We start from the raw sequence: 26,878 nt of genomic DNA on the forward strand, positions 1-26,878 counted from the left end.
ACATTAATTTTTAGTTAAGACCATATTCTGAAAGAGCAGACTTTAAGCTTTAATTAACATGATGTATAACTCAAATCAAATGGACTCTCCTAACTTATCTAAATATTGAAAAGAAAGCACAAACTCAGGAAAAGTGTGAACTGAGAAAAGAGGCTCTGAAGTACAGTCAGTGTGTCTATTCAAGCGCTTAATCTTTTTCCCAAACCATGCTGACTGTGCGATGAATGGGACAAAAAACAGGAAGTAAACCACCTGAGTAACAACAATGAATGGATTATCAGATTAAACTGAAATTAAGCATGCCTCCCTCACACATTCTGTTCATAATAAATGCCAACTTTCTAAGCAGTAGCACAATCCTTTCAAAAGTTATTAGAGTTGAAAGTGAAGAGTGTGTACAAGGTTTTTCAGAAATGAAAAGGGGAGTCCACCTAATCACACTATTCTACCAAAAATGTTCGAGATAAACAGCTAAAAAAACACACTTTCTCGCCTGTTTTATGACCCCAAATTTTAGCATAATGTAAAAGAAGACTTGCTCTTTCACAAAATATGAAAAAGTCAAGATCGGCTAGGTTGACCCATTTCACTTTATTCAGTCCTCACGCAAAATCAGTGTGTGCGACTTTTTGTTCGTTTTGTGGTGCACGGTCACACAATGTTGTTAGTGTATTATAATTTTCGCCTCGTTAGGGGTGAAAATTTTGCCTTTTTAGTCTTGAAATTGAACTTTTAGACAAGAAAAGTGCCTTTATTGTTCACTTTCATCTTTAAATAATTGATTAATCATTTGATGTTTACTGTGTGTTGTTTCTTTTTTTTTACTTGGCAGCCCAAGGGGGGGTTAAACACCCGAAGTAGATCTGTCACTGGGTCCAAAGGGCGAGAAGTTATCATTCTGGCAAGCGCAAGCGCCTCTATTTTAAGATATAGATGCTTTTTGGTGGTATTTAAAAGTGTTTTAAGATCATGAATTTTATACAATTTCCAAAGGAAAAAATGTTGTGTTTTTATATTGTTCAAGACATAATTAACTAAAATTAACAGCAGACTCAGACTAGTTTATATCAGGCATGACAGCCCATATACTATAAAAAAAAATTTAGTGAAAAAAATACCAAACACATTATCCAACAGATCTAAAGATTAAGATGTCAAAAAAAAGCATATTTTAAAGGGGAAGGCTAGTAACTGATCAGTGGGAATCAGTGGAAATGCTGGGAGATGATTGTTCCAATCCTTATGGGATTCATTCAAGAGTTCATTGTATATCTATTGTTGTGTGAAAATGATTTGCTTCAGAACGGTCTCATATTCAAGTAATGTGCAGATTAATGCTCCGTCACTGACCAGGGACGCTAACCTGGAAGCATTAAACTGCACATTACTTGAATATGAGACCATTCTGAGGCAAATCATTTTCACACAACAATAGATATACAATGAACTCTTGAATGAATCCCATAAGGATTGGAACAATCATCTCCCAACATTTCCACTGATTCCCACTGATCAGTTACTAGCCTTCCCCTTTAAAAATTAGGCTAGTGTGCCATTTCCTTCTCTATTTTTGCAATTAGGTAGGGCAATAGGGGCCGGGGGTATAATAAATAAACACAGGATCTCTAATGAATTCATGTCTTTAATCAATAGATGGAGGGTCTGAAAGGATATCAATAAACACCCCTGTGTTAATTATAAGTTTCACAGTATTTTAGGCACAAAACTGACGGTGTTTGTTCAGTGAAAAGCAGATCAGAGTCACTGCAGAGCCCGCCCGTGCAATTGAATAAGTAGTGAGGGCATGCATCCCCGTCGTGGCTGGGATCCGCTCACTTCGTCATATGGTAGACACCCACTAATGGACAATGTCTGCATGCCCAAAGTCAGTGATGCGACGGAGCGAACGGGTCCCGGCCTGCGCCCCAGACAGCCTGTCCCCAGCGGGGCTGTATGTCCCCACTACTTATTCAACTGCATGTGCGGAGTGATAGCGCACTAGCGCCGAAAGTTTTCATCGAAAGTTTTATCCTGCAGCTGCATTTATACATTTGGGCCAAGCAAACACTATTTACCTATATGGATTACTAGTGCTTTGGTATTGTCTAGAATGATGAGTTCCCTGGCCCGGGAGTTTTCTCTTGCTGACAGCACCGCTGCTGGAGGCTGGAGAGAAACAATCATTTTGAACCACCTAACAAAACAATTCGTACCCAGTAGAGCATAGCGTCCTCATGTGCATGTTGAACTAAAGGGACGTACATTGCTGAGTCGTGTTCCGGCGAGATGCTGACGAGCGAAACCGCTATAGACTGATTTGAATGATTACCGCGTGCAGCCCGCGTCATCGAGGGTTGCCAGACAGTGTATGATATTAATCAAAAGTCGCATGCTGCATCTGATGTGGCAGTACTTTAATAACAGAGAATAACACAATGGGTTACAAATAGGGCCTACCCAGTATCTTGCATGATCAGGTCAGCAGAGTTGGGGAGGGGGGGGGGGGGGGGGGGGGGAGTGCCAAAAAGGTGTGGGGGGGGGGGGTCCACACCCCCGTGACCTAAGTATGTGCTATTTGTTAAACTCACCAGGTGTCCAGTGATAAAACCATTAATAAGTTCAATGAAGGTATAATTAACATACTGATACTTAGGCACACTGTACATTTTTGAACTCAAGCCTTTGCCACAATTCCAGATTTTCACAAGAATCTCATAACTTAATGTTCAGCTCTAAACATCAATGAACCTGCAAATACTAAAACAGGCAATACACTAGAATTTGAAAGCGCTGCATAGCTGGCAGTGTTATATAAAAAGCACAAAGCAATGTTTGTGTTTGATTATTCATTTATTCCATTTTTCTTTTGGCAGGATAGCCCTTTCATCTCATAAGTACATGAATATTATGTTAAAACAAAGAAAGTTTTGAAAGATGAAACATTTTGTAACTATAAATGCAGCTTTAAAAAGCCTCCTTCTTACAAGTCTGATAGCATGAGCCTTTGAATTACAAACGTTTTGGGATCATAAGGGTGACTTACAACTAGCATCATCAGAAGAGGGCCAGCGTCAGTGAAAAGATCTGTAAAAAAGAAGTGAAGTGAGAGACATTTCACCTTATTTAATACAAGCATAACTTTAATTGTAGACACCATGAGTGCCCTCACCCATTTTGTATAATTGGGAATGATGCCACATACTTCATAAAGTGATCGCACAGTAAACCTTACCTAAGTTGACCATGCACGAGTCGAAAACTCGGCCAAGGCAAAGCTCCAGAAAAGTCTTAATTTCTACTTTGTTATTTCTTAAAATAATCTTTCACGAGTCAAAATTTACAAGTCAAATTTGGGCTATATGTCGAAGACAATATCAAGTCCAAATTTGTGTGAAAAGATGTTATTTCCATGGCACAAGTTGAAGCTTTTTTTTTCCGTCATTCAAACATGGAAGTTAAGCATTCTTGCATTCCTTCATTGATATACAACGGAAAATACATTACTTTTCTCATAAACACTCCAAAGGGCCCAATCCAAGTAAAACCCTAATTTCCCCTCTATTCTTTAGGTTCAGCTGAGCAGAGCACAAATTGCATGTACCAGGGTAGAGGCGAGCTATGTGCAGGCGTCGCAGAGGGGTTTTGAAAAGAAAAGAAAAAAAAAGAAAAACCCTCACAATCAGCTATGGCACCATTGCGACTGGTGAGCATATAACTGATATAACGTGTACTTTACACTTCACCTCAGCCCCAGCAGGTCCAACACTGATCTGCAGTGAATAATGTGAGGACATGGTTTCTGCAAACATGCCTACACTGTCATGAACTCTAGCTTGGTTGGCTGGTGGTCACGTGCATGAGTTGCAGGCTTTTATTCCTGAATAGGTGATTATTGTACTGTACGAGCTGAAATTTTTGCGCACAGATATTTTCGCAAATTGCTACTTGGAGAACATTTTCGCGTGTTGTTAATTTCGCGGTTGCGAGGGTCTAACAGAACTTAGTTATTTGCGCGTTGTTACTTTCAGGTGTTGTTATTTTCGCGCTTCAAAGGCGATTCACGCAATTCGCGAAAATAAAACCACCGCGAAAATTTCAGCTTGGACAGTATATCAGACCAGAGATTGTATGCGACAAGAATCACACCACGACATAAAAAGTTGTGCATCCCTTGGGGGGGGGGGGGGGGGGGGGGGGAACAAGAAATGTGATAACACTACAGGCATATTTAGTGCCAATGTTCAGCAATTCAGGTGGAAAAGCTGCATGATATGAACATAAGATCTTGACTCAATCGACGTGAGTATCATGTATAAAACCAACTCATGACTTACTTGTGTCCTCAGCACTTTTTTTTTTGTGATTGTAAATGTGATTTATGATGATGAGTTACATGTACCAGGAGTGAAGAATGGAGATAGATGCATTTAATTCGCCCACACTCTTACTCTTTAATACTGCAATGGTTGTGACCATGTGAAAAACATAACATGCAATGCATTTTAATTATCGCAGTCCAGTAATAGATTTTCATGATTCTTTCACAGCCATTGCGTGACATGATCACAATCTATATAGTGGATACATCTGTCCTATCCTTGAGTGTATATCATATGGAACAAAGATTATTTTATTTGTAATAACAAAGTTAATTTGTATAGAACTAGAAACTCTGATAATTTGTATACCACTTTACCGTCTTAGCCTGTCAAGAAAGTCAATAAGGTATACTGGCCCAAAATATGGTAACTCCCCCAGTTTGAAATTATGCCCCACCATTTTATCATTCAAAAGACAGTTTAAATTACAGTTGATTAATGCTTATTGTTCATAGAACTATGTACACAGTGGTCCTGTATATCCAGTGCGCTGGCCGATTTTCAGCATGTGTTGTTCTGTGTTCTCCATTTGGGGCGCCTGCTCGGTGACCTTCACCCTGGCGCGCTGGTGGGGAGCGTGCGCCGGAGTGGGGGTCATCGGGCGGCAGCCCCGGGTGGGGGATGCAGGGTGATACAGGTTGGAAATCGCATGCATGCCTGTGGTGATCGTGCTTGGAGCCTTCTACATTGTATTACAATTATTCTTTTACACTACTATCGTAATGGAGGGCTCTGATCATGCTCAGTGCTATATATGCTGGAAGTGGTGCGCCCTCAGTGGCGGGGAGCGGCTCACGATATTGCTCGACATACTAGTACACACTGTAGAATCAGGTTAAGATTCGCGATTATACACCTGCACGGTATATTCACTGGTACTCAGTATTTTTATGATATGCAACTTTGTTTGCTCTTATGTAGATTTTTATAGAATATTGTATGCACAAATTTTGTATTTTTTTAAAATTGCATTTAATCATAATTCTTGCCCATCCTTTTGTCCCACCCTTTTATGGTTGTTTTTGGTGTCTTGGTTCCTTCCTTTTGGATATTCTTTTCTTGTCCCTATTTTTGCAAATCCGGTCCTTTTTTTGTGTGACTCATGATTTATGAAACAGTGTATAACGACATACACATGTACAGTTTTAATATTGTATATTTGCTCATGGGATCAGCCTCGAAAGGCCAATGGCCTACTGCTGATTTCCTCCACCATTTATTTTAATTGTTATGTCAATCTTGAACACACACTTTTTAACTTTTAACTGTGATTATGTACTTACCCAAAATAATTTTTGGTCTGTATGTATGTTTTTGATTTGATTGATTGTAAATTTATATGTTTTTTAACTGACCCTGAGTGGAAATAAACTGAAACTGAAACCCGGTGGCAAATGAAACTCCTGATCAACTCATGAACATTTGTTGTGACATAAATCGTCGCCCCATCAAAAATTGTCGCCCCCGGCTCAGGCCGACAATTTTTGACGGAGTTGGCGGCATAAATTGTCACCCCGTCACAAATTGTCGTCTGACGACAATTTTTGATGCTCCTGCAGTTCCCAATTTTTGACCTAGTCGGCGACAATTTATGATGGCAAAAACAATTGTTGCGACATAAATTGTCACCCCGTCAAAAATTGTCGTCGGCTATGCGCTGTGATCGAATTATGTGGTTGGGGTGGTGCTCTGGTGTTATGCTTTGGTGGGGTGGGTTTGACCATGAAGCTACGTAGCTTCATGGTATGACTGGTAAGTAATACGTACATGTGTCTGTGTGTGTGTGTGTGTGTGTGTGTGTGTTTTTGGGGGCTGTATGGTACAACGTATGTGCTGTGTATGATTTGTAGGTGCGTATAATATGTGACTTGTATGCGTTTGCGTATAGCTGTGTGTGTATGCGTGTGTGTGTGCTTGCGTGCGTGTGTGTGTGTGTTTGGCATATAATAATACAATATGTGGAAACTGTGCATAGGTGGTGGTTGTAAAGTGGTAGTGGTTTGTTTGTCTGTGTGTATACGTGTGCCTGTTTGCGTACGTGTGTCTGTTTGTGTTTGTGTTTTGATGTTTGTGCAAACGAACTTTTTGAGCAGCAGGCACTACTGTGGCAATATGAAAATGCCTTCAACGTGTATGAGCACGTGTTTATAGAGTTCACAGCAGCATTGATTTCAAAATAGTAAAGGTGTGTCAATTTCAGCGGTGAGGCCGGCTAGGAGAGAGAGACAGAGAGAAAAGGCATACAAGGGAGGTACCCTCCCTAAATGTTATCTGTCTTTGTTCATTTTTTCACTGCAGTCATATTCTTCCATCAGTCGATCTTAACTACAACTTCCATATCATTATTCTTTGTCATATGCACACTGCCAATACATACGCTTTATAAACAAACACCAACAAACACTCAAACACATCATCATAATGCAAATAAACCACCTCAACCCTTTTTTTCCCCCTGATATTTATTGATTTCATTCAAATCGTTCATAAATCAACCCATTCTGGGTGTAACATGAACAAAAACGTTACAAATGCATTTCAAAACACAAACAAATCCATTTGTCAATTTATACCACAAATAATCTCACTTCAACAGAGATAACTCGATTATAAATCAACCCTACTAACATTTTCTTCACGAGAAAGAAAGAATGTACCAAACCTATATCCCTTGAATATATTGGTTTGGATTATGTAACTCCTTCTTACTTACGAGGGCACATAAAAACAACAACTACATTATACAAATTTAGAATGAAATCATTCATAAACTAGAAATGTCGCTATGGCGACTGGTATGCCTCCGGCATAATGCATGATTCTCCTAATAGGTCTAAATAGTACATGCGGACAATGTGTGATTACATTTTCACAAAATTGGCAAAATGTTAAAATGACAAGTTTGTCACAAATGTGTTGAATGCTCACCTTCCTTGACCTAGGTTTCACTGGATGAATAGGAGAGCATGTATTTGGGATTGACAGACTTTAACTTGACTTTGACCCATTCATACATTTATGCATGGGGTAATTTTCAAGATATGGAGAAAAAGTGCAATTTCTGTATTGAATAGTAAATTGTTACCATTTTCATCTGGCCTTTGACTCTAAAATGAGATAATCATTGTCAGGCAGAAGATGCATAGATATGTAATACGTTTCAAGATAACTTGAGCCACTTCCGAGATATGGAGGAAAAACTTAGTTCAGCACTTTCACTTGATCTTTGACCTTTTGACCTGAGAGGCAAAAACAAAAGAAAAAAAAAACTTTCCAAAGAATCTCTTTTAGGCTAAACATGCATACACCTACTGTAGTGTTAAAAAAATAATAATCCTGCTGGCATTGCATAAACATGAGGGAAATAGTAAAATTTTTAAGTGTTGCCCTTGACCTTTGACCCCTGACCTTTGACCCCATGAACCCTAAATTCTCTAGATAATCACTGCCAGTCAGTACATGTATATATACAATCTTCCATGCAGAGACCTTGAACAATTTCCAAGGTACAGAGAAAAAAGGTAATGTTTTAATATTTTTGCTTGACCTTTTGACCTTTGACATCATGAGCCAAACTTTCACCAGAGAATCTTAATTGGTTAATACATGTATACACTAAGTTTCAAGAAAATATCTTCAGGCATTGCAAAGATATGATGGAAATAGTGAAATTCTATGTATTTGACCTTGACCTTTTGACCTTTGACCTTGAGCATATGCACCCAAAAGTTGATAGGCACAACTTCACCCCCTAATACACATACATGCCAAGTTTCATTAGGATACCTCAAAAGGTTTTGATAGTTACCTTGTCCACAAAATTCATTACGGACGGACGGAAGGACGGACGGACGGACGGACAACCCAAAAACATAATGCCTCCGGCACCACTTCATGGCAGAGGGATAAAAACCCGACCAACCCTTCCCCTCCCCCAACCGAAACAAATCTACATCTATCCTAAATATTAAATCCTACCAAAATCTGTCATACCATTTAAAACTATCCTTCTTCAAATCAAATCCCCATCCCACCAACCCCCATTAACCAAAACCTAAATCATCCCACACCCACATTCATCAACCCACATACATACATACACCCACACACACACCTGAACCGATACCACCTTCCTTCCTGATGAAACGACTTCCCAATGTTGAAACGTAGGACATAATGGACAGTATGCATAAAAGCAGCATCCGCCCGCACGCAAGAACCACTCCGAATTCATATACAAATCCACCAAATAAAATCATCAAACTCAAAACTGCTGATAAAATCAATATAACGCTTATGCCAGCAACAGCTTACCCCTCCCCACGCACAGCCAAAACACATAATAAACACATTCTTCCATCATATACACTAACACACACACACACTTTTTTCCCTTGATATTTATTGATTTCATTCAAATCATTCATAAATCAACCGCACACACACACGCACACATACATACATACACACACACGCACAAATGGACACTCAATTATCATGTGCGCGCGCATATACACACTTCCTTGAAACCTCACCGTGACTTTTTACATGGCTTGTTTGCATGGATGTAGCGATGTAAGTTATGTTTTGGTATTCCAATGACTTTTATGACAAGAATGATATTACCCAGCAAAATGTGCTTCGAGGGCGGGCGATAATTTTTGTCGCCAGCCCTCATCATAAATTGTCGCCAGACGACAATTTATGACAGGGGCGACAATTTAAGCCGCCAACTCCGTCAAAAATTGTTGCCTGTTTCAGGGGGCGACAATTTTTGACGGGGCGACAATTTATGTCGCAACAAATATTCACATTTTAAAACAAAAAATATACATATATATTCTTATATTGCTAATGTCCCAATTCGCATCTGGTCTCGTACACAGAAAATATGAATTTGTTGAACCCAATACTGTGTAGGGCTGCTCCTTTCTAAACAGGAACTACAGCAAAAGGCCCAGAGTACACATGGTCAACTCAACACAAACTCAATCCAGGCTCTCTCAAGAAATAGTAGAATAATAGAAAAGTACTAATTATGGTGACATTCAGGTTTATATACAAGATATAATGTAAAATACTTGAATAGTAGTACAGTTCAACCTCGATTATCAGGCCATGTCGGGACCGGCGCTCATCCAGATAAGCGAATTGGCCGGATATGGGAGACACATTGTTAATGTATATAGCTGCCGTCCAAGCTGCCGTCCCAGTGCACTGGCAGTTAGGCAGGTAGCGTACCCCACAATGGTGGTGTAATCTATGCTAGCCTGCATCGTGATTTACTGACAAGTTTTCCATCCATGTTCTTATGGTAAATTTATAGATCATGACTGCTTACTTTTACAATGATAATGTGTTATGTTAATTCTGTTGGGAATATTGTAGGTAAATTGTGTGAGTTACGTAGAAATTCTAATTGAGTTTAAAGTCACTGTTTTTTCTCAATTTTTGGATGAAAAAAAAAAGTCCTTCACTGTGTGAATGCTTCTGGATAACAGAGATTTCTAGATAATCGAGGTCGAACTGTATACATATATAAACACATACGTGTATATATCATATACCCTATTTACTATATACTATATATCTGAGAATTTACTTTTATGAGAAGTTGTATTAGATGGCAAATATCGCAAGAAGAAAACTGGTGATAACAAGAACATTGCATTGCAAGTTCTCATCCATGGCTTGGAAAAATATGAGTGCAAGCATTGTGTACATTTGAACACCTTTGTATTAATTGCTAATTCATTCTATTATCACACGTTAAATACCACAAAGTATCAGAAATGAATGTGAAACAGGACATGAACAAAATAAGACTTGAAGGAGAAGTCATAATGCTTATTTGCACCTAAAAGCCCTTTAAAAAAACAGAGAAAAAGAAATATTTCTGCTCTCCCTTATTTGTGTTTACGACCAAATCTGACACCAAGCATTTTGAAAATTATTCAAGTATGCAACAAACCACTCGCAGGCCCTTATTCCAGTTTATTTTTGGTAACTTTGATTATAGTTTTTAACTTAGATAATTGTACTATTTTTGGGGTGCTTTTGCTGCCTAAACTACATGCATGCATCCTAGCAATGAAAGAATGCAATGTTGTGTATCAGCATTTCTGTAATAAGAATTAAAAGACTACTGGGTAACAAAACTTCCATGAATTTCATTACTTTGAAATCAAAGTCAACTAATGAAACATACAATGTTCATCAAACAGTGGATGGAATTGAACTACTCACACACGACGCTGCCCCATAGATACTTTATCAACATCTGCATGATCTCGCTGGACCTGGCTCTCCCGATGGCCGAGAGGAAGATGTCCTCCCAGGCGTAGAGCTTGATGAGCCTGATTCCCTGCAGCATCTCATTGGTCTGCTTCAGGCGACTGTCGGCAAACATCTGTGAAGACGTGGATTTCGGGAACGAAGCGTGATCAGCATAAACGTGTGCTTGCAGGGCATTACAAATATATTTCTTGCACCTGCTGAAATGGCATTTGGGTTGGGGCTCCATACTAATAACACTCAGGCAGGTGGGTTTGTAGTGCAAGTGTCACAGACTTGTACAGGTTGTCTTCAACCTTGACAAGACATGTTCCTAAAAGAGGAAGACAACCATCTTGTCACACCAGCAGGATCTAAAATCAAAAGATCTGAACACTTGGGCTTCGTATACAATGTCCTATTATATCCCTCACAAATTATTTTTTGTCCTCTGATTAATTGAGGGCATAGAAAGTGACAAAACATATTTCCACCATGAAAATCCAAGTTCAACTATTTCCCTATATAGATGGTAATAGTATAAGAACTATATATCACACTGCCATGTCAATATTTGCTAAGCACACGTGTACCATTCTTGTCACAAGCATGTATTTTCGCGCATGAGACATCACATCATAGGACGGTTTCCACCAAACACACAGCGTCTACACTTCGCAATATAAAGGGCATTACAAAGTCAATGCATACACTACCACGTTGTAATTTTGTGCATTAATAAAAGAGAAGATAACTTTAGATCGGTCAACCACAAGTTTTTTACTTTGTTGTTATTCTTATAATTCATTGGGAGGGATATACAGCTGTGAAATGAAATACTAGGTCATTATTTGAGGTTCTGGTGGCAACTTCAGCAGCACTAATTTCTTTGGGTTGTGCCCCTCAGAAAATAGTCCTAATGAAGTCACCTCATGCACACAATTTGACACAGAACCTACATTGTAGGTAAGGTGTATTTGTATTAAAGGGATGGTACAGTATTGGTGGAGATGAGAATTGGACTTTTAACTTTTTGCGAGATACCAAGAAAACACTAATGATATAGCACAGAGCATACCATTTTAAGAGGAATTCAAAGTTTATTTGATGAAAATTGGGTTTGGAATAACTGAAACATCCAAAAACAAAGTAAAACAAAGCAATCGCAATAAAGTGTGGGTCCCACACTTTATTAGAATAGAAAGATTAAATGAGAACTTACCTGTTTGAAATTTGATCTTTATTTTACGAGGGAGTTGTAGGAAGAGAATACATTGAGAGACCCGCTTTGCGCACGCGCAGTCATTTTTCGAAGCATCAAATGTGGCTGCTGGATATCTGAAAGATTATGGAGAACTTAGCTTCAAGTTAGAAACTTTGGGAGGGAGAGGAGGGAATGTATTCTCTTCCTACAACTCCCTCGTAAAATAAAGATCAAATTTCAAACAGGTAAGTTCTCATTTAATCTTTCTATTTTACTTCTGGAGTCTCCGAAAGAGACTACATTGAGATTTTGAAGCCCAGCAGCCATATTTGTAAGAAAGATAACAGAAATGACTATGAATTGTCATTTACCAAAAAGGGTAAATTGTTTACCTCGTCTGGTCATTTCTTTAGTAGAGCAGTTGTGAGACACTTGCTCCCATCATCGAGCAAGGGTTTGCTGTAGAACTTTCTGAAAGTCTTTTCATTCGTCCAGCCTGCCTTCTCAAGGATAAACGAAACTGGTAAGTCTGCTCTGTGTGCAGCTGACGTCGCAGCTGCTCTTGTTGAGTGAGCCTTATATTTTGAAGTGTCGATTCCTGCCGCTGTCATAACATCTTTGATCCACCTGGAGATGGTTTGTGACGTAACTTTTGCATGGGGTCTGCGAAAACTAATAAAGAGCCGACGCTCTTGACCTCGAATTTCCTCAGTCCTCCGTATGTAGGCTTTGATGTAGTTGACAACGCACAATCGACGATCTGGAGGGTAGGCTCTCATGCTCAGTGTGTAGCCAGCGTTTCCCGGCCTATTTTGTTTCAGTAACTCGCTGAAATGAAATGTAACTGATGATCCCTTGAGTATCATGTTGTCCAAATTCAGGAGCTGCAACGACTGTGCTCGCTGTGTTGAGATGAGAGCCATGAGCATGCATAGTTTTTTGGTGAGATCTCGTAGGCTCAGTGCATTTGCCGGTGACAGCTTTCTGAGATAACAAAACACAATATTTACATCCCAAGTATCTACATAGCGAGGTCTTGGGGTTCGGAGATGGAAAACTCCCTTCATAAATCTTGATATCAAAATGTTGTTCCCAACTGTAGAGGCACCATCCTCAAGAACTAGGAATGATGCGAGCGCACTTCTTGCTGTGTTGAGTGCATTGTATCCAAGACCTCCTACATGAAAAAGCTCACTAAGAAATTCTAAAACAAACTGAACACTAGAGTGAAGATGGCTTTTCTTCTTACTCTTGCAAAAGTCTTTCCACTTCTTTATGTACACACAATATTGCTTCTGGGTAGAGGCTCTCCAAGAAGCGGCCAAAATGTCCACAATTTCCTTCTTTAGTCCTGTCCTTTCGAAGGGCTGCCGCATAACCTGCAACAGAGAAGATCAATTCGATCATACAAGGGATGTGGTTCATGCGTTACAGGTTGCGTTAATAGGTTCCTACTCCTTGTAATTAGCACTGCTTCACCCTTTAACATCCTTTTCAGCTTAGGAAACCATGCCTGTGTGGGCCAATTTGGCACTACCATTATGCCTTCAGCTCTATCTGTCCTAATTTTTTGGGATGAGACAGAATGGGGGAAAGGCATAGAATTTGAATTCTCCCCAATCCAACGTAAATGCATCTACGGCTTCTGCATTTGGATCTGGCAACCAAGTGACATATCTCTCAAGTTGGTTGTTTAGTCTGGACGCAAAGAGATCAATGTCTGGAAGCCCAAAAACTGAAACTAGTTTGTTAAAGGCTTGCTTGTTAAGCATCCATTCATTTCGGTCACTGAACTTTCTAGACCTGCTGTCTGCCTCAGTGTTCTCACTCCCTGGAAGGTGTGCTGCAGTAACCCAAATATTACGTTCCATGCACCACCTCCAGATGTCTCTAGCTGCACTGTCACAGTCCTTGGACTTAATACCCCCCATGTTATTCAAATAAGCAACTGCTGTTGTGTTGTCTGACCTAAGGAGGACATGAACATCATGTAAAGAAGAGCAAAAGGACTTCAGTCCAAACCCGGCTGCCAATGTTTCCAGGTAATTGATATCATTCTTTCTAGCTCTTTCCATTTCAAGATCGTTCCATCTGCCTCCCGTTTCAATGGACAGATTTGTGGCTCCCCAACCAAGCCCACTAGCGTCTGTACGCAGCTCAAGTGTAGGTCTGTTACGCTTAATTGGTGCACACTCCTCAAAGACATGATTAATCCACCATTTGAGCTCTTCTTTCCCTTCTAATGACAGCTTCATAGGTCTGTCAAAATGGCCTTTGTTAGCTTTAAGGGCGGCAATTTTGTCACGTTCTAGGCATCTGTAGAAAAGAGGGCCATGTTGGACTCCAGGGAAAGTAGCTATTATCTTCCCGATAACATGTGACACCTGCCTGATTGTGGGTCTAGTATTGTCAAGCAAGTCTGAACAGACTGTGATAATGTCCTGCATTTTCTCTTCTGGCAGGGAGATAGTCATATCACCAGTGTGCAGCTTAAACCCTAGGAAAGTGAGCTCTTGTTGGGGTTCTAGCATAGATTTCTCCTCGTGGACTACGAAACCTAGTTCAGACAGGAGATTTGTGGTTGCACGTACAGCCTCCTTTGCTTGTTCTACTGACTCTCCGATAATGAGAGTATCATCAAGGTAGCCTAGTACTATGTGCCCCATTTCTCTCAGTGTAGCGAAAACAGGTTTCATGAGCTTGGTGAAAAGTCTGGGCGCTGTGCTGAGCCCATTTGGTAGGACTTTGAACCTGTAAAATTTCCCTTGCCATGGAAATTTCAAGAATTTTCTGTGTTCAGTGTCAATTGGGATGGAGTAGTAAGCATCTCGGAGGTCGACTGAGGCTAGGAAATCTCCTGGGGAGATTAAAAGGGCAGCTGTATGAATGTTATCCATTTTGAAGTGTTGTACGCTCACACACTTGTTCAAATCTGTCAAATCAAGTATTAGTCGTACACCCCCATTTTTCTTGGGTCGTGTGAAAATGTTTGAGAGAAATTCTCCTTCTTCATGACCACATTCTTCGATAACATTCTTAGTCAGTAAGCTTGCGATCTCTCTGTCAATACAAGCTGAATTGTGCTGGTTTGGTTTGTATTGAATGAAGGGCTTATCCCTCCTAGGGGGCATACATGCTTCTCCAAATTCAATTTTGTAACCCCTGATTGCTGCCAAAATAAATGGATCAGCTGTGATTTGGCACCATCGCCTGTAAAAAAGCCTCACTCGACCTCCGAGTGCCACTGGAGCTTTCTTTGGAATACATTGCACACACGTACAAATACATTGGGGAAAGCAGGTATGATGATGATGTGAATCGAAACTACCTACCTCTTTGGGTATGCTGGTAGTTATTTCTTGCGCTGCATTGGAGGCCTGTGCTGTGGAGCCTGTTGTGGGGGGCGGCTCGCTGTGCGGGGTGGTGGCTGCTTGCTGTGACCCCACTGTGGGCGCTGACCTAAAAAAGGCCTGCTACTACCGCCGGCTGTTGGTCTGTGTGTTGAGGCAGCTGAACTTGCATTCCAGCCAGCACTTCTGTATTGTCGCTTGGAGAAAGCAGCTCCCCTGTACGGGTGGTACGTGCTAGACTGTGGCCGCGAAATTGGGTTTCTCATCACTCCTGATGCAGCTTTCTGCTCCTCTTTGAGATCTTTCATTCTCTTTCCCAATTCATCTCCGAATAGGAATTTAGTGACGGGAGTGGAAGGTTTGCAAAGATGAGAGTAAGTGGCTGCCATGTCCGGCTTGATAAGCTCTTTCCTCAACGAATTGAGTTCAAAATTGGCATTGCACAGCAACGCCAATGCGTCCTGCTGTGTGTCAGTCAGCCGAGGTGATGGGAAGGACTGTATTAGCGCGCTCAGGCCCTTCGTCAGCGACTTCTGCACACGCTGTAACTTGGCATCTCTACTGCGTGTGTGTTGCGGTAGGTTATCCCAGATCGGGCCGTTCACCTTCGGTGTAGCGAGGTAAACACAGTTGCTTGGGGCTGGATACTTAGATGCCGTCTCTTCCAACACTTTTTCTTCTAGCGGGTGGCTTATGAGGTAAGTAGTAGAGCTGGCTAAGTCCTCGTCTACCGGTAGTCCTGTATCACCCGGCTTGGCAAATTTTGCTGCGAGAACGGGAATTTCTTGCACGTCTGCCGCGTCTGACGCAAAATCGCCTTCTTCTCTGTTGGCTTCGCCCGTGTCACGCACGTGCGGCTCCCCGCACTGTTGAAAATCAGTTTCCATAGGAATTTCACACTGTCCGGCGCTGTGCGCCTCATCGTACGCCACAAAATGGCGCGATGCCGGTTTCGGCGGCGTGGAGTTTACACTGGGCAGCGCGTCGACCACTTTACTCAGAAGACTTTCCAGTCTCGATAGTCTGTCCTCGACATCCGAGGATTTTTCGGCCGTCTTTGGGCCCTGCTTCGCTTGCGGCACTTTACCCGCCATGTTAGTACCGGAAACCGTGTCCGACTTAACTAGTTTCTTTTTTGGCTTGACTTTTTTGTCTGTCGGAGGGGAACGTTCTTCGCAAACAACGTTGATGCTTCCCACTGCGCCGGGCTTAGCCGGATGATGCAGCTGTTCTTTGAGCTGTTGTGCCTCCATCACCGTAGCCACCGCGTGACTTTCGTGGAATGAGGCCGCTAGAAAAGGTTGTGCTTGCCGCCTTGCTAAGCACCGAATATTCGTTGTACGATATGGGAAGATTGCGGAATCTAATTCCACTAACTGCTGGTTTCTAGAACCGTTAGTACCGCGAAAATGCGATAAAAGATCAGAATTTTCGACTGCGATAAGGGAACTACGTTCGAATACTCGTGCGTAGAAAAGCGATATGACTGCGCGTGCGCAAAGCGGGTCTCTCAATGTAGTCTCTTTCGGAGACTCCAGAAGTAAAATCGCTCTTTTTTTGATATCTCGGCCATTTCAAAACCAGTTTTCATCAAATAAACGTTGAATTCCTCATAGAATTACTTGCTCTTTCATATTTCATAAGAGGTTTCTCATTATCTCACCTAAAAATGTTAGAAACCCCAAATTAGGTCTCAACTAAAACTGTACGTTCCCTTTAAACTTGCCACTTCTCACTTATACTATCAATAAATTTCAATCCTTTATCTAAATTCCCAAACAAATTGACATCCTAACACCCAAGAGATGTTCCCTGCCAAGTTTGGTGAAAACTCATCATAGGGTTATCACGAAGATGCTTAAGGTGTAAAAGTTTGTGCATGCTGTATTATGCACGCTGCACAATTCATGATAGCTCACTTGAGCCTTCGGCTAAGGAGGGCCCAAGATTACCAACAGACAAACATACCATTTTATTCTTTTGGGACTGGGCCAACTTCTTAGCAACCAGCGTCTGAATCAGCGTGAAGATAATGAAGACTGAGGAGCCGATGAGAGCTGCCGATCCGAGGTTAAAGTACAGTATCACAAGGAAACCAATCAGCTGCATGATCAGGTTTGAAGAAGGATGAACATAAATGAGATAATTTCAGAAAAAAAAGAAATACCCCTTGTTAACCCTACAGTACTTATTTGATGCCGAAATAAAGCTCAGGCTGTAGTATTTCATTAAAAAAAAAATCTTTAGTTCCTTGACTCGTTTCAGTGAAAGACAGCATGTGAGCACTATTTTTTTTTTGCAAATTATTTTCTGACAATCAACATTTCATACAATTCTACTTCTCATCTCAAATGAGTGGAGTTTTGCGGATTCAATACACTTCTGGTGACATAACTTGCAGAGGATGTTAACCTGTAAATCAATATTCTAGGTTTAAAACAAAAAGTCTGGCCAGAAAAAGTCACATCATTTTAATATAGTTACAAGTAAATAAGAGATGAAAAAGGTCACTTCTAGAGTTCATATAAAGCACACAAAGTGTCACTACAATCTACATGCATCATGTGCAATCAATTTTGCTGTGTAGTATGTAAATGTTCTTGGATTGAAGAGGGGAAAATGAACTATGTCATAAATAATTTAATCTGCAGCCAACTCAACTCAATTTCAATTTGATATTCCAAAGCTTCATTATTCTGAATGTTTACTAGTTTGAATGGAAAATGAAACTAGAAATCTGCAGCCAACTCAACTCAATTTCAATTTGATATTCCAAAGCTTCATTATTCTGAATGTTTACTAGTTTGAATGGAAAATGAAACTAGAAATTGTCATTGCATTGTGATGCGATTGCATCCCCCGGCACTAGACAGGGCACACAAACCATCCACCAACAATATGACCTTTGACCCTATAAAGGACGGAACACTATGTGCAGCACTTCCAAAATCAGTAGGCTTGTAGATTATATAATGGTAGAGCTTCGTACCAAATTTGAACAAAATCTGTTCAGAAATGTAGCTTATAGAGTGCACACAAACCATCCATCAACAATACGACCATTGACCCTGTAAAAGACGGAACGCTGGGGGTGGCATATCCGAAATCTACAGAATTGTAGATTCCATCATGATAAACCTCCATGCCAAATTTGAACAAAATCTGTTGACAAATGAAGCCTATAGAGCCAACACAAACCATCAATCAAAATGTTGACCTTTGACCGTATAAAAGATGGAACAGGGGGGGGGGTGAGGGGGGCACATAAAAATCTTTAGACTTGTAGCTCATATCATGGTAGACCTTTATACCAAATTTGAACAAAAATCTGTTACGAAATGTAGCCTATAGAGTGCACACAAACGATCCACCAACAATATGACTTTAGACCATATAAAAGATAGAACAATGGGAGCAGCAGATCCAAAATCTATAGGCTTGTAGATTATGTCATGGTAGACCTTCATACCAAATTTGAACAAAATCTTCAAGAAATGTAGCCTATAGAATGCACACAAACCATTCACCAACATGACCTTTGACCCTATAACAGCAGAACACTGGGGGCGCCACATCCAAAATCTTTCGACTTGTAGCTCATATCATGATAGACCTTCATACCAAATTTGAACAAAATCTGTTCACAAATGTAGCCTATAGAGTGCACACAAATCATCCACTATTACAATTTATTCATTCATTTATAAATTAAATTATGACCTTTGACCCCATAAAAGATGGAACACTAGGGGCAGCAGATCCAAAATCTATAGGCTTGTAGATTATATCACGGTAGACCTTCATACCAAAGACAGAACACTGGGGGCAGCATCACCCAAAGTTACAGGTGAGGAGATACTACTAATATGAACCTCCATACACAAATAAATCTGTTAAGGTTTGCAGCCGCAAGAGTGCACACAAAAATGTGACGTGGCGGCGGAGACGGCGCCGGCATAACGCTGCTGAATCCAAAGTATCCTCCGGCATTACATGCGTGGGGATACAATAGATGATGACTAGAGGGGGAGGGTGTTCCACCCGAAGGGTTTGAAATGCTATTGAGGGAGGTTATAAGTCCCGAGACGAAATTGAGGGATTTTTTCATGATGTGTGATAAGTTTCACATAATTTGCAAAATATTGAAATGACAGGTTTGTCACAAATGTGTTGAATGCTCACTTTCCTTGAACTAGGTTTAATTGGATGAATGGCTATATATTGTCTAAGAGTGCAGGTATTTGGGGATGTGAGGATTTTTACTTGACTTTTTGATCTTTTTATCTACTGTAAGTTTATGTATTGTGTAATTTTCAAGGTATGGAGAAAAAGTGTAATTTAAGCATTTCAAATTTAGCATTTAACCTGCAGTGGCCTTTGACCCTATTTCCAAAAAATTCCCAAGGGAATCACTGTCAGGCAGAATATGCATAAATATGTACTAAGTTACATAATACCTTGAGTCACTTGCGAGATACGGAAGAGGTAATTTTTAGCACTTTCACTTGACCTCTGACCTTTTGGCAAGAAACTTTCAAGAGAATCTCTATTGGGTAATACATTATATATTAAGTTTATTATCCTGCAGGCATTGCATCACATGAGGGAAATAGTTAAATTTTGAGGAGTTGACCTTGACCTTTGACCCATGACCCCCAACTTCCCTAGATGATCACTACCAGTCAGTACATGTCACATGCACTGAGTGCCATGAAGATACCCTGAACCATTAGTGAGATATGGAGAAAAAAAGGGACATTTTGACATTTTCACTTGACCTTTGACCTCATAACCAAAAACTGGAGACTCTCCATTTGGTAGTAATTGTATACACCAAGTTTCAAGAAAATACCTTCAGGCACTGCAAAGACATGGGGGATATAGTTAAATTTTCAGCATTTGACCATGACCTTTTGACCTTAAGCATGTGCACTCAAAAGTTAATAGGCACAACTTCATCCACTCATGCATGTATACATACCAAGTTTCATTAGGATACCTCAAAATGGTTTTTTAGTTACGCTGTCCAAAAAATTCATTACGGACGGACAGAAGGACGGACAACCCGAAAACATAATGCCTCCGTGGCGGAGGCATAAAAATCTTTGCCACTTGTATGATTGGTTCTATCTTTACATCTTCAAAATTCCTGTTGTTGTTTTATTCTTCCCAGGCCTGTAACATTTCTAAACTAGAAATATCGCTATGGCGACTGGTATGCCTCCACCATAATGCATGTTTCTCCTAATAGGTCTAGATAGTACATGTGGACAATGTGTGATTACATTTTCACAAATTGGCAAAATATTAAAATGACAAGTTTGACACAAATGTATTGAATGTTCACCTTCCTTGACCTAGAGGCCCCCCCCCCCCTCGACGTTCCGCGCGATGTATCGCAATCGCAAAAAGCTATCGCCGCGACGTTTCATGACTTTTTTCTTTCAAGTCTCCCGCATCTTTTGACACCAAATTTGCGATGCCCGGGCGCGTGGTTCCGAAGTTACGCATAAATATGTACATGCATGTCAGACCAAAAATTGCTCAAAAACGTGAATTTGTGTACAATTTCAATGCAAACTGTGCTTTCAGGCAAATATTATAAAAGCATGATTATTTTGGTGTTTTATTGATTAAAATCAATGAATAACATATTTTCTTGTTCGGAGCGATGTCGCGGACAAATTCATCGAAAAAACAATGAAAAACATAAAGTCGAAAAAACAAAGAAATACATAAGAAATTCAAAAAAACAATAAAATACTTAAGAATTTTTTCTGATGTCACAATTTTTTTAAATTACATTTGCTAAGGACACTAAAAAGAATATTTACACAAAAAAATGTGCCTGTTTTGAGCTTTATTTTGTGATTTATACCAAATAGTCTGATTTCATGCATCATTATGCATAAATTAGCATAATTTAGCATAAATGATCAGTTTTTGAAAAATTAACTTCAAGGTATTTTAGATTACATCATATGCAATGTGTGTGCCAATTTTTGTCGCGATCGCACGGTCGACAGCCGAGATCTGGGGGGGGGGGGGGGGGGGGCCTGGGAGCCTCCCCCGCTCTATCAACTACCTAAATAGCCCGGCCTAGTTAGGGTTAAGGAATTTGACTTGACTTTGACCCATTCATACATTTATGCATTGAGTAATTTTCAAGGTATGGAGAAAAGGTGCAATTTCTGTATTGAATAGTAAATTGTTACCATTTTCATCTGGCCTTTGACCCTAAAATTCATAAGATAATCACTGTCAGGCAGAACATGCATAAATATGTAGTACGTTTCAAGATAACTAGAGCCACTTCCGAGATATGGAGGAAAAACTTAATTCAGCACTTTCACTTGATCTTTGACCTTTTGACCTTTGAGGCAAAAACAAAAGAAAAAAAAACTTTCCAGAGAATCTCTATTAGGTTATAAATGCATACACCAAGTGTAAAAAAAAAAAATAATAATCCTGCTGGCATTGCATAAACATGAGGGAAATTGTAAAGAAATTGTAAAATTTTTAAGTGTTGCCCTTGACCTTTGACCTTTGACCCCTGACCTTTGACCCAATGAACCCTAAATTCTCTAGATAATCACTGCCAGTCAGTAAATGTATATACACTATGTTCCATGAAGATACCTTGAACAATTTCCAAGGTACAGGAGAAAAAATGTGAAGTTTTAATATTTTTACTTGACCTTTTGACCTTTGACCTCATGACCCAAACTTTCACCAGAGAATCTTAATGGAGTAATACATGTATACACTAATTTTCAAGAAAATATCTTCAGGCATTCAATAGATATGGTGGAAATAGTGAAATTTTATGTATTTGACCTTGACCTTGACCTTTGACCTTGAGCATGTGCACCCAAAACTTGATAGGCACAGCTTCACCCCCTAAAACACATACATGCCAAGTTTGATTAGGATACCTCAAAAGGTTTTGATAGTCACCCTGTCCACAAAATTCATTACGGACGGACGGACAACCCGAAAACATAATGCCTCCGGCACCACTTCGTGGCGGAGGCATAATTATATAAAAGTGTCTACATGATAACTTTCTTTTCCTTTTAGTTGCAAAGAAAGATACTTCTACCCCCTACCATGCCAAGTCCAAACCATCTCAATACACTTTAATAGTAAAAACAAAATCAAAATGTGAAACTGAGTCAAACACTCTTAAAATCTACTGCTATAAAAATAAGTACTAATATTTTGTGGCAACCAATGGAAAATCATACCATCTATTAAAGGACATACATGTGGATTGAGTGAATGCAGCAATATTAGTAGAACACGTCAGTGAAATTTTGGGGGAAATCGGACAATCCGTTCAAAAGTTATGAATTTTTAAGTCACTGCTAGATGAGAAGAATACTACAGTGTATGATGTCACATGCGTACAACAATATAAGGAAAATATAAAGAGAATTTCACAACATTTCACTTTTTGAAAAAAAGTGCACATTTCCTCGACTCGTCACTGACGTATGTTAACGGGGATGGCTAGTAACCGATCAGTGGGAATCAGTGGGAATGCTGAGGGATGATTGTTCCAATCCTTGTGGGATTCATTTACGAAGAGTACATTATATATCTACTGTTGTGTGAAAATTATTTGCTTCAGAACAGTCTAATATTCAAGTAATGTGCAGATTAATGCCCCATCACTGACCAGGCACGCTAACCTGGTAACATTAAACTGCACATTACTGGGATATGAGACCATTCTGAAGCAAATAATTTTCACACAACAATAGATATATAATGTACTCTTAAATGAATCCCACAAGGATTGGAACAATCATCCTCCAGCATTCCCACCGATTCCCACTGATCAGTTACTAGCCATCCCCTTTAAGGGTAATATCATTCCCCCTTGACTTCTGAAAGAGGGAAGTCAAGTGTTCTTTTATTATGCAAGAAAAATGAAAATATGTTGAATTTTCTTTATATTTACTTCATACTGTTGTGCACATGTGACATCATACGCTGTACTAGTCTTTTCATCCAGCAGTGACTGAGCAGAAACTTTAAAAATTCATAACTTTTAAAGAGACTGTCTGATTTTTCTCAAACTTTTGCTGATGTGTTCTATTAATATTGCTGCATTCATTCAATCCGCATGTCTATGAAGGTGAACTTACCCTTTAATTGTATAGTTCTTCCAATATTCCTGTTTTCTGTGTATCCCACCTAATACATGTGTATTATTTCATTCAACTTTTTTTTTCCCCTTTTCGCTATAAAACCATTGGAAGAATTTCGGAATCTACATTTAGAAGTGTAATTGGTGTGATTTTTAATGCCCATCTTGAATGCCAAGAGGATCTTTACCATATTTTTCTATTGATGTACACCTCAATAGTTCTCTTCACACACACACACATACAAATGAATGCAAACACATGCTCACATACAACTCTTACCGCATAAGGAATAGACCATACATGCTGGATCCATTGCACCGCATTGAATATGTTGTCCGCATCAACTGACATGTGATTGGTGACTTTTCCCATTGTCATTGAGCCACCACTAATTGAGTAGCTGGAAAGGCGCAGTGACTTGTTATACACAGCTGTCTGGAAGATAAACAAATGTTTCTGTGACTTTAACATTCAGTGACATCACAGTCTGTTTCATGTATAAACAAACATGTATATGAAATATACAGGTACTTTAATAGACATCCTGATGAATAAAAGTGATGTGCATAACAAAACCACCACAAAGTCACCAGACTTGAATTGTCAGTTAAGTGCAGATTCTGAACTTGAAGAGCAGACCCTAAGCTTTAAAACAAGCAAGTGCCAAAATGTGTCTCGCCCATTCATGTAGAAGAAATTAATATTTTCTAACTTCCAGAAGTTCCTTGACCACGCCTATGACCTTTGACCTTGTGGTGACCTTCAAATCCCTAAAGGACATTAACCACCCAAGTTTGGTCACAAACAGACGTAGGGATCAAAAGTTATAAGCCATAATCGAAACGTGCCGTAAAACTGAACATTGGACCCTAAAAGTTTGTTGACCCCTGTCTGTGACCTTTGATCTTGTGATGAACTTCAAATCCCCAAAGGACATCTACCATCCAAGTTTGGTCACAAACAGACAAAGGGATCTAAAGTTATGAGCCATAAGCGAAACGCGCCGTAAAAACTTGACATTGCACCCTTAAAGTTTGTTGACCCCTGTATTAGACCTTTGACCTTATGGTGACCTTCAACTCTCCAAAGGACATCTACCATCCAAGTTTGGTCACAAACAGACATATACATCAAAAGTTATGAGCCATAATCGAAACGCGCTACAAAAACTTAACATTGGGCCCTAAAGTTCATTGGCCCCTGCCTGTGACCTTTGACCTTGAGGTGTACTTCATGTTTGGTAAAATGTGTAACTTTGCATAACCACTCTTCCCTCCAAGTTTGATTGAACTTGAATTCCACAGTAGAGATTTATTTAAGTTTTTGTAGCGATACGGACGGACGACAGACAGATGGACGGACGACGGATGGATCGACAGGCGATCCCTAAGTCTCCCTGCACCTCCGGTGGGCTCGACAATGACAAACAAAGCAATACAAATGGACTTCCATAAGGATTGTTAGTAAAGGGCAGATTTTGAATGAGCAAATCGTACAATTACTGTGTAACTCATTATAATGGATTTTCATATTAAAGTATCAAAAAATCAATAGAAAGAAAGTACATCCTCTGGAAAAGTGTTTGTTGACAGAAGTAACTTTGGAGTTGAAGGTCTACTGTAAAAATGGATGTTTTCACGAGAGTAAATTTTTCACGCTCATCCACATAAGATGAGTTTCTCATGTTTTTCAACTCCGCAAAATCAAAACATGAACTACTGGAACAGGAAGCAAAAATAATCGCGTAAAAAGTGTTTTTACTTTTGTACTGGTATCTGGTTGCACGAAATGCTGGAAAATGTAAACACTGCAAAAATTTCCATTTTTACAGTATTCAAGTGTATAGTGTCAGCCCATGGTGCTCTGTGCAATGAATGGCCAAGAAAAAAAAAATGGGACAAGGAACTCATAATGACCAAAATGAAGGGATTGATTAACAGAGTTGATATGGTAGCTGAAACTCTGCACGCTGATAAAGCTCATTTTATTTCTCTACAGTTAAGTAATATCAATATGTCGTACCATGATCTTTTCAAAAGTTATCACTTATGTGTAAAGGCTGGGTTTATAAGGAACAAATAGGGATCTCTAACACACCAGGCTGATTTACTTTGGGAGTAACAATGAAACTGACATATAAACAGCTCCAACCGGCAGTAAGTGTATTGATTGTTAACCGTTGAGGACCAGTCCTGAGTATATTTGGGCAGGTGTCTTTGGGAAATGTGTGTTGTAGTAAAATCAAAATGTCCTCAACAGTTTAAACAGTGTCTGTAGGTGTAAAATGCTTAAGGACTGTGTGACTGCTGCTAACCAGCAGGGAGAACTGACCTGGATTGCTGCTTTGGCATGAGCTGCTTCCATAATGGTGTATTGAAAGTGATGCTGGTTGCATAGGCACTGGATGAGGGTCAGGATGAGGAGCAGAGTGGCCAGCACGAATCCATTGGTGAAGAACGTGTACAAGGAGATGTACTTGGTGGTTGACTGGAGGGGATGGTGACATCCACAGTTAAAAGCATACAGTCAAACCAGCTTTTCTGAGTACCTCTCATGTATAGAAGCAACTGAGTTTGCATTTCCCATGGGAACATTTTACTTGGTATTACTGGATTAGTGTGTAAAGGGCAACGGTTCAAAAAGTAATTTATTATAGTATTGACTTTACAAATGTCTTGACAGCTCAGTACTGCAATCATTTAATGCTTGAAAAGAGTGAATGAATGGGCAGGGTCCATTTTAATCTATTTACAACATAACATGGAACCTGTGAGCTACACGTTCTGTCCTATCCTTCTGGACTATGAACAAAAATATGTACAATTGTCAGGATGTTGCCCTCTTTTGTTGCTGATAAAATATTTGATTACCCATGTACGATTCTATTACACAATATTGCAGAATAATGTGTCCTAAAGACAATACTGTGTGACGTAAATGACAGCACCTTGTGCACAATATTCCAATGTAAAGTGTAAATATTTTCAAATAACCAATTACCTACTGCCTATTTCCAAAACATGGCCATTACATCAGTCACTGCAATATCTATAGCAGTGCTAAAAGCCCAGCCAGTGGGCTGCAAAACTCCCACAGGTGGGCTTTGATGTCTTCTCAGAACAAAAATAAACATGAATGGTTGCCACGGTGACTGACACGCCTCTGCTACTTTGCATTATTCTCTAAATAGGTCTACAGAACAGCTTGCCTATGTGAGAAAATGGTTTCATATGACTGGCCAATTATCACTACCTGTATTTTCATGACCGTAATACTTTGAGCCATTTCAAAAATATAGACAAACTACGAATGTCACTACGGCTTGTGTGCTCAAAAGTTGATAGTCACAGCTTTATTCAATCATACATACAATTGTACAAGTGCCAAGTTTCATTTGATACCTCAAAAGGTGCTTAAGTTATGCTGTCCATAAAATTGATTATGAATGGACAGACAGATGTTAGGAGTGACCAACTACCCAAAAACATAACACCTTCAGTGACACTTCGTGGCAGA

The 26,878-nt window shown here is 39.8% G+C and overlaps 2 protein-coding genes across 2 annotated transcripts in view; both read right to left on the bottom strand.

The window, feature by feature from the left end:
• The window catches only part of LOC139725219 (ATP-binding cassette sub-family C member 9-like), a gene marked incomplete at its 3' end in the record, with an annotated part of 47,060 nt that overhangs the window by 11,956 nt on the left and 8,226 nt on the right, over positions 1 to 26,878 (bottom strand). Inside the window, exons 4-8 of the mRNA XM_071636309.1 lie at positions 25,694 to 25,849; positions 23,642 to 23,797; positions 17,175 to 17,309; positions 10,626 to 10,788; positions 3,044 to 3,084 (exon numbers count right to left, since the gene is read on the bottom strand). Coding sequence (XP_071492410.1) covers positions 3,044 to 3,084; positions 10,626 to 10,788; positions 17,175 to 17,309; positions 23,642 to 23,797; positions 25,694 to 25,849 — 651 coding nt within the window. The remainder of the gene's footprint in view (positions 1 to 3,043; positions 3,085 to 10,625; positions 10,789 to 17,174; positions 17,310 to 23,641; positions 23,798 to 25,693; positions 25,850 to 26,878) is intronic.
• On the bottom strand, positions 15,107 to 16,667 carry LOC139725234 (uncharacterized). The gene has a single exon (XM_071636324.1). The coding sequence runs from the start codon at positions 16,457 to 16,459 to the stop codon at positions 15,209 to 15,211; it is 1,251 nt and encodes a 416-aa protein (XP_071492425.1). The 5' UTR covers positions 16,460 to 16,667; the 3' UTR covers positions 15,107 to 15,208.

Source organism: Diadema antillarum, unplaced genomic scaffold (assembly GCF_040938485.1).
Source record: "Diadema antillarum isolate AM-2024a unplaced genomic scaffold, OU_Dant_1.0 seq00000028_RagTag, whole genome shotgun sequence".
NCBI classification, from domain to species: domain Eukaryota; kingdom Metazoa; phylum Echinodermata; class Echinoidea; order Diadematoida; family Diadematidae; genus Diadema; species Diadema antillarum.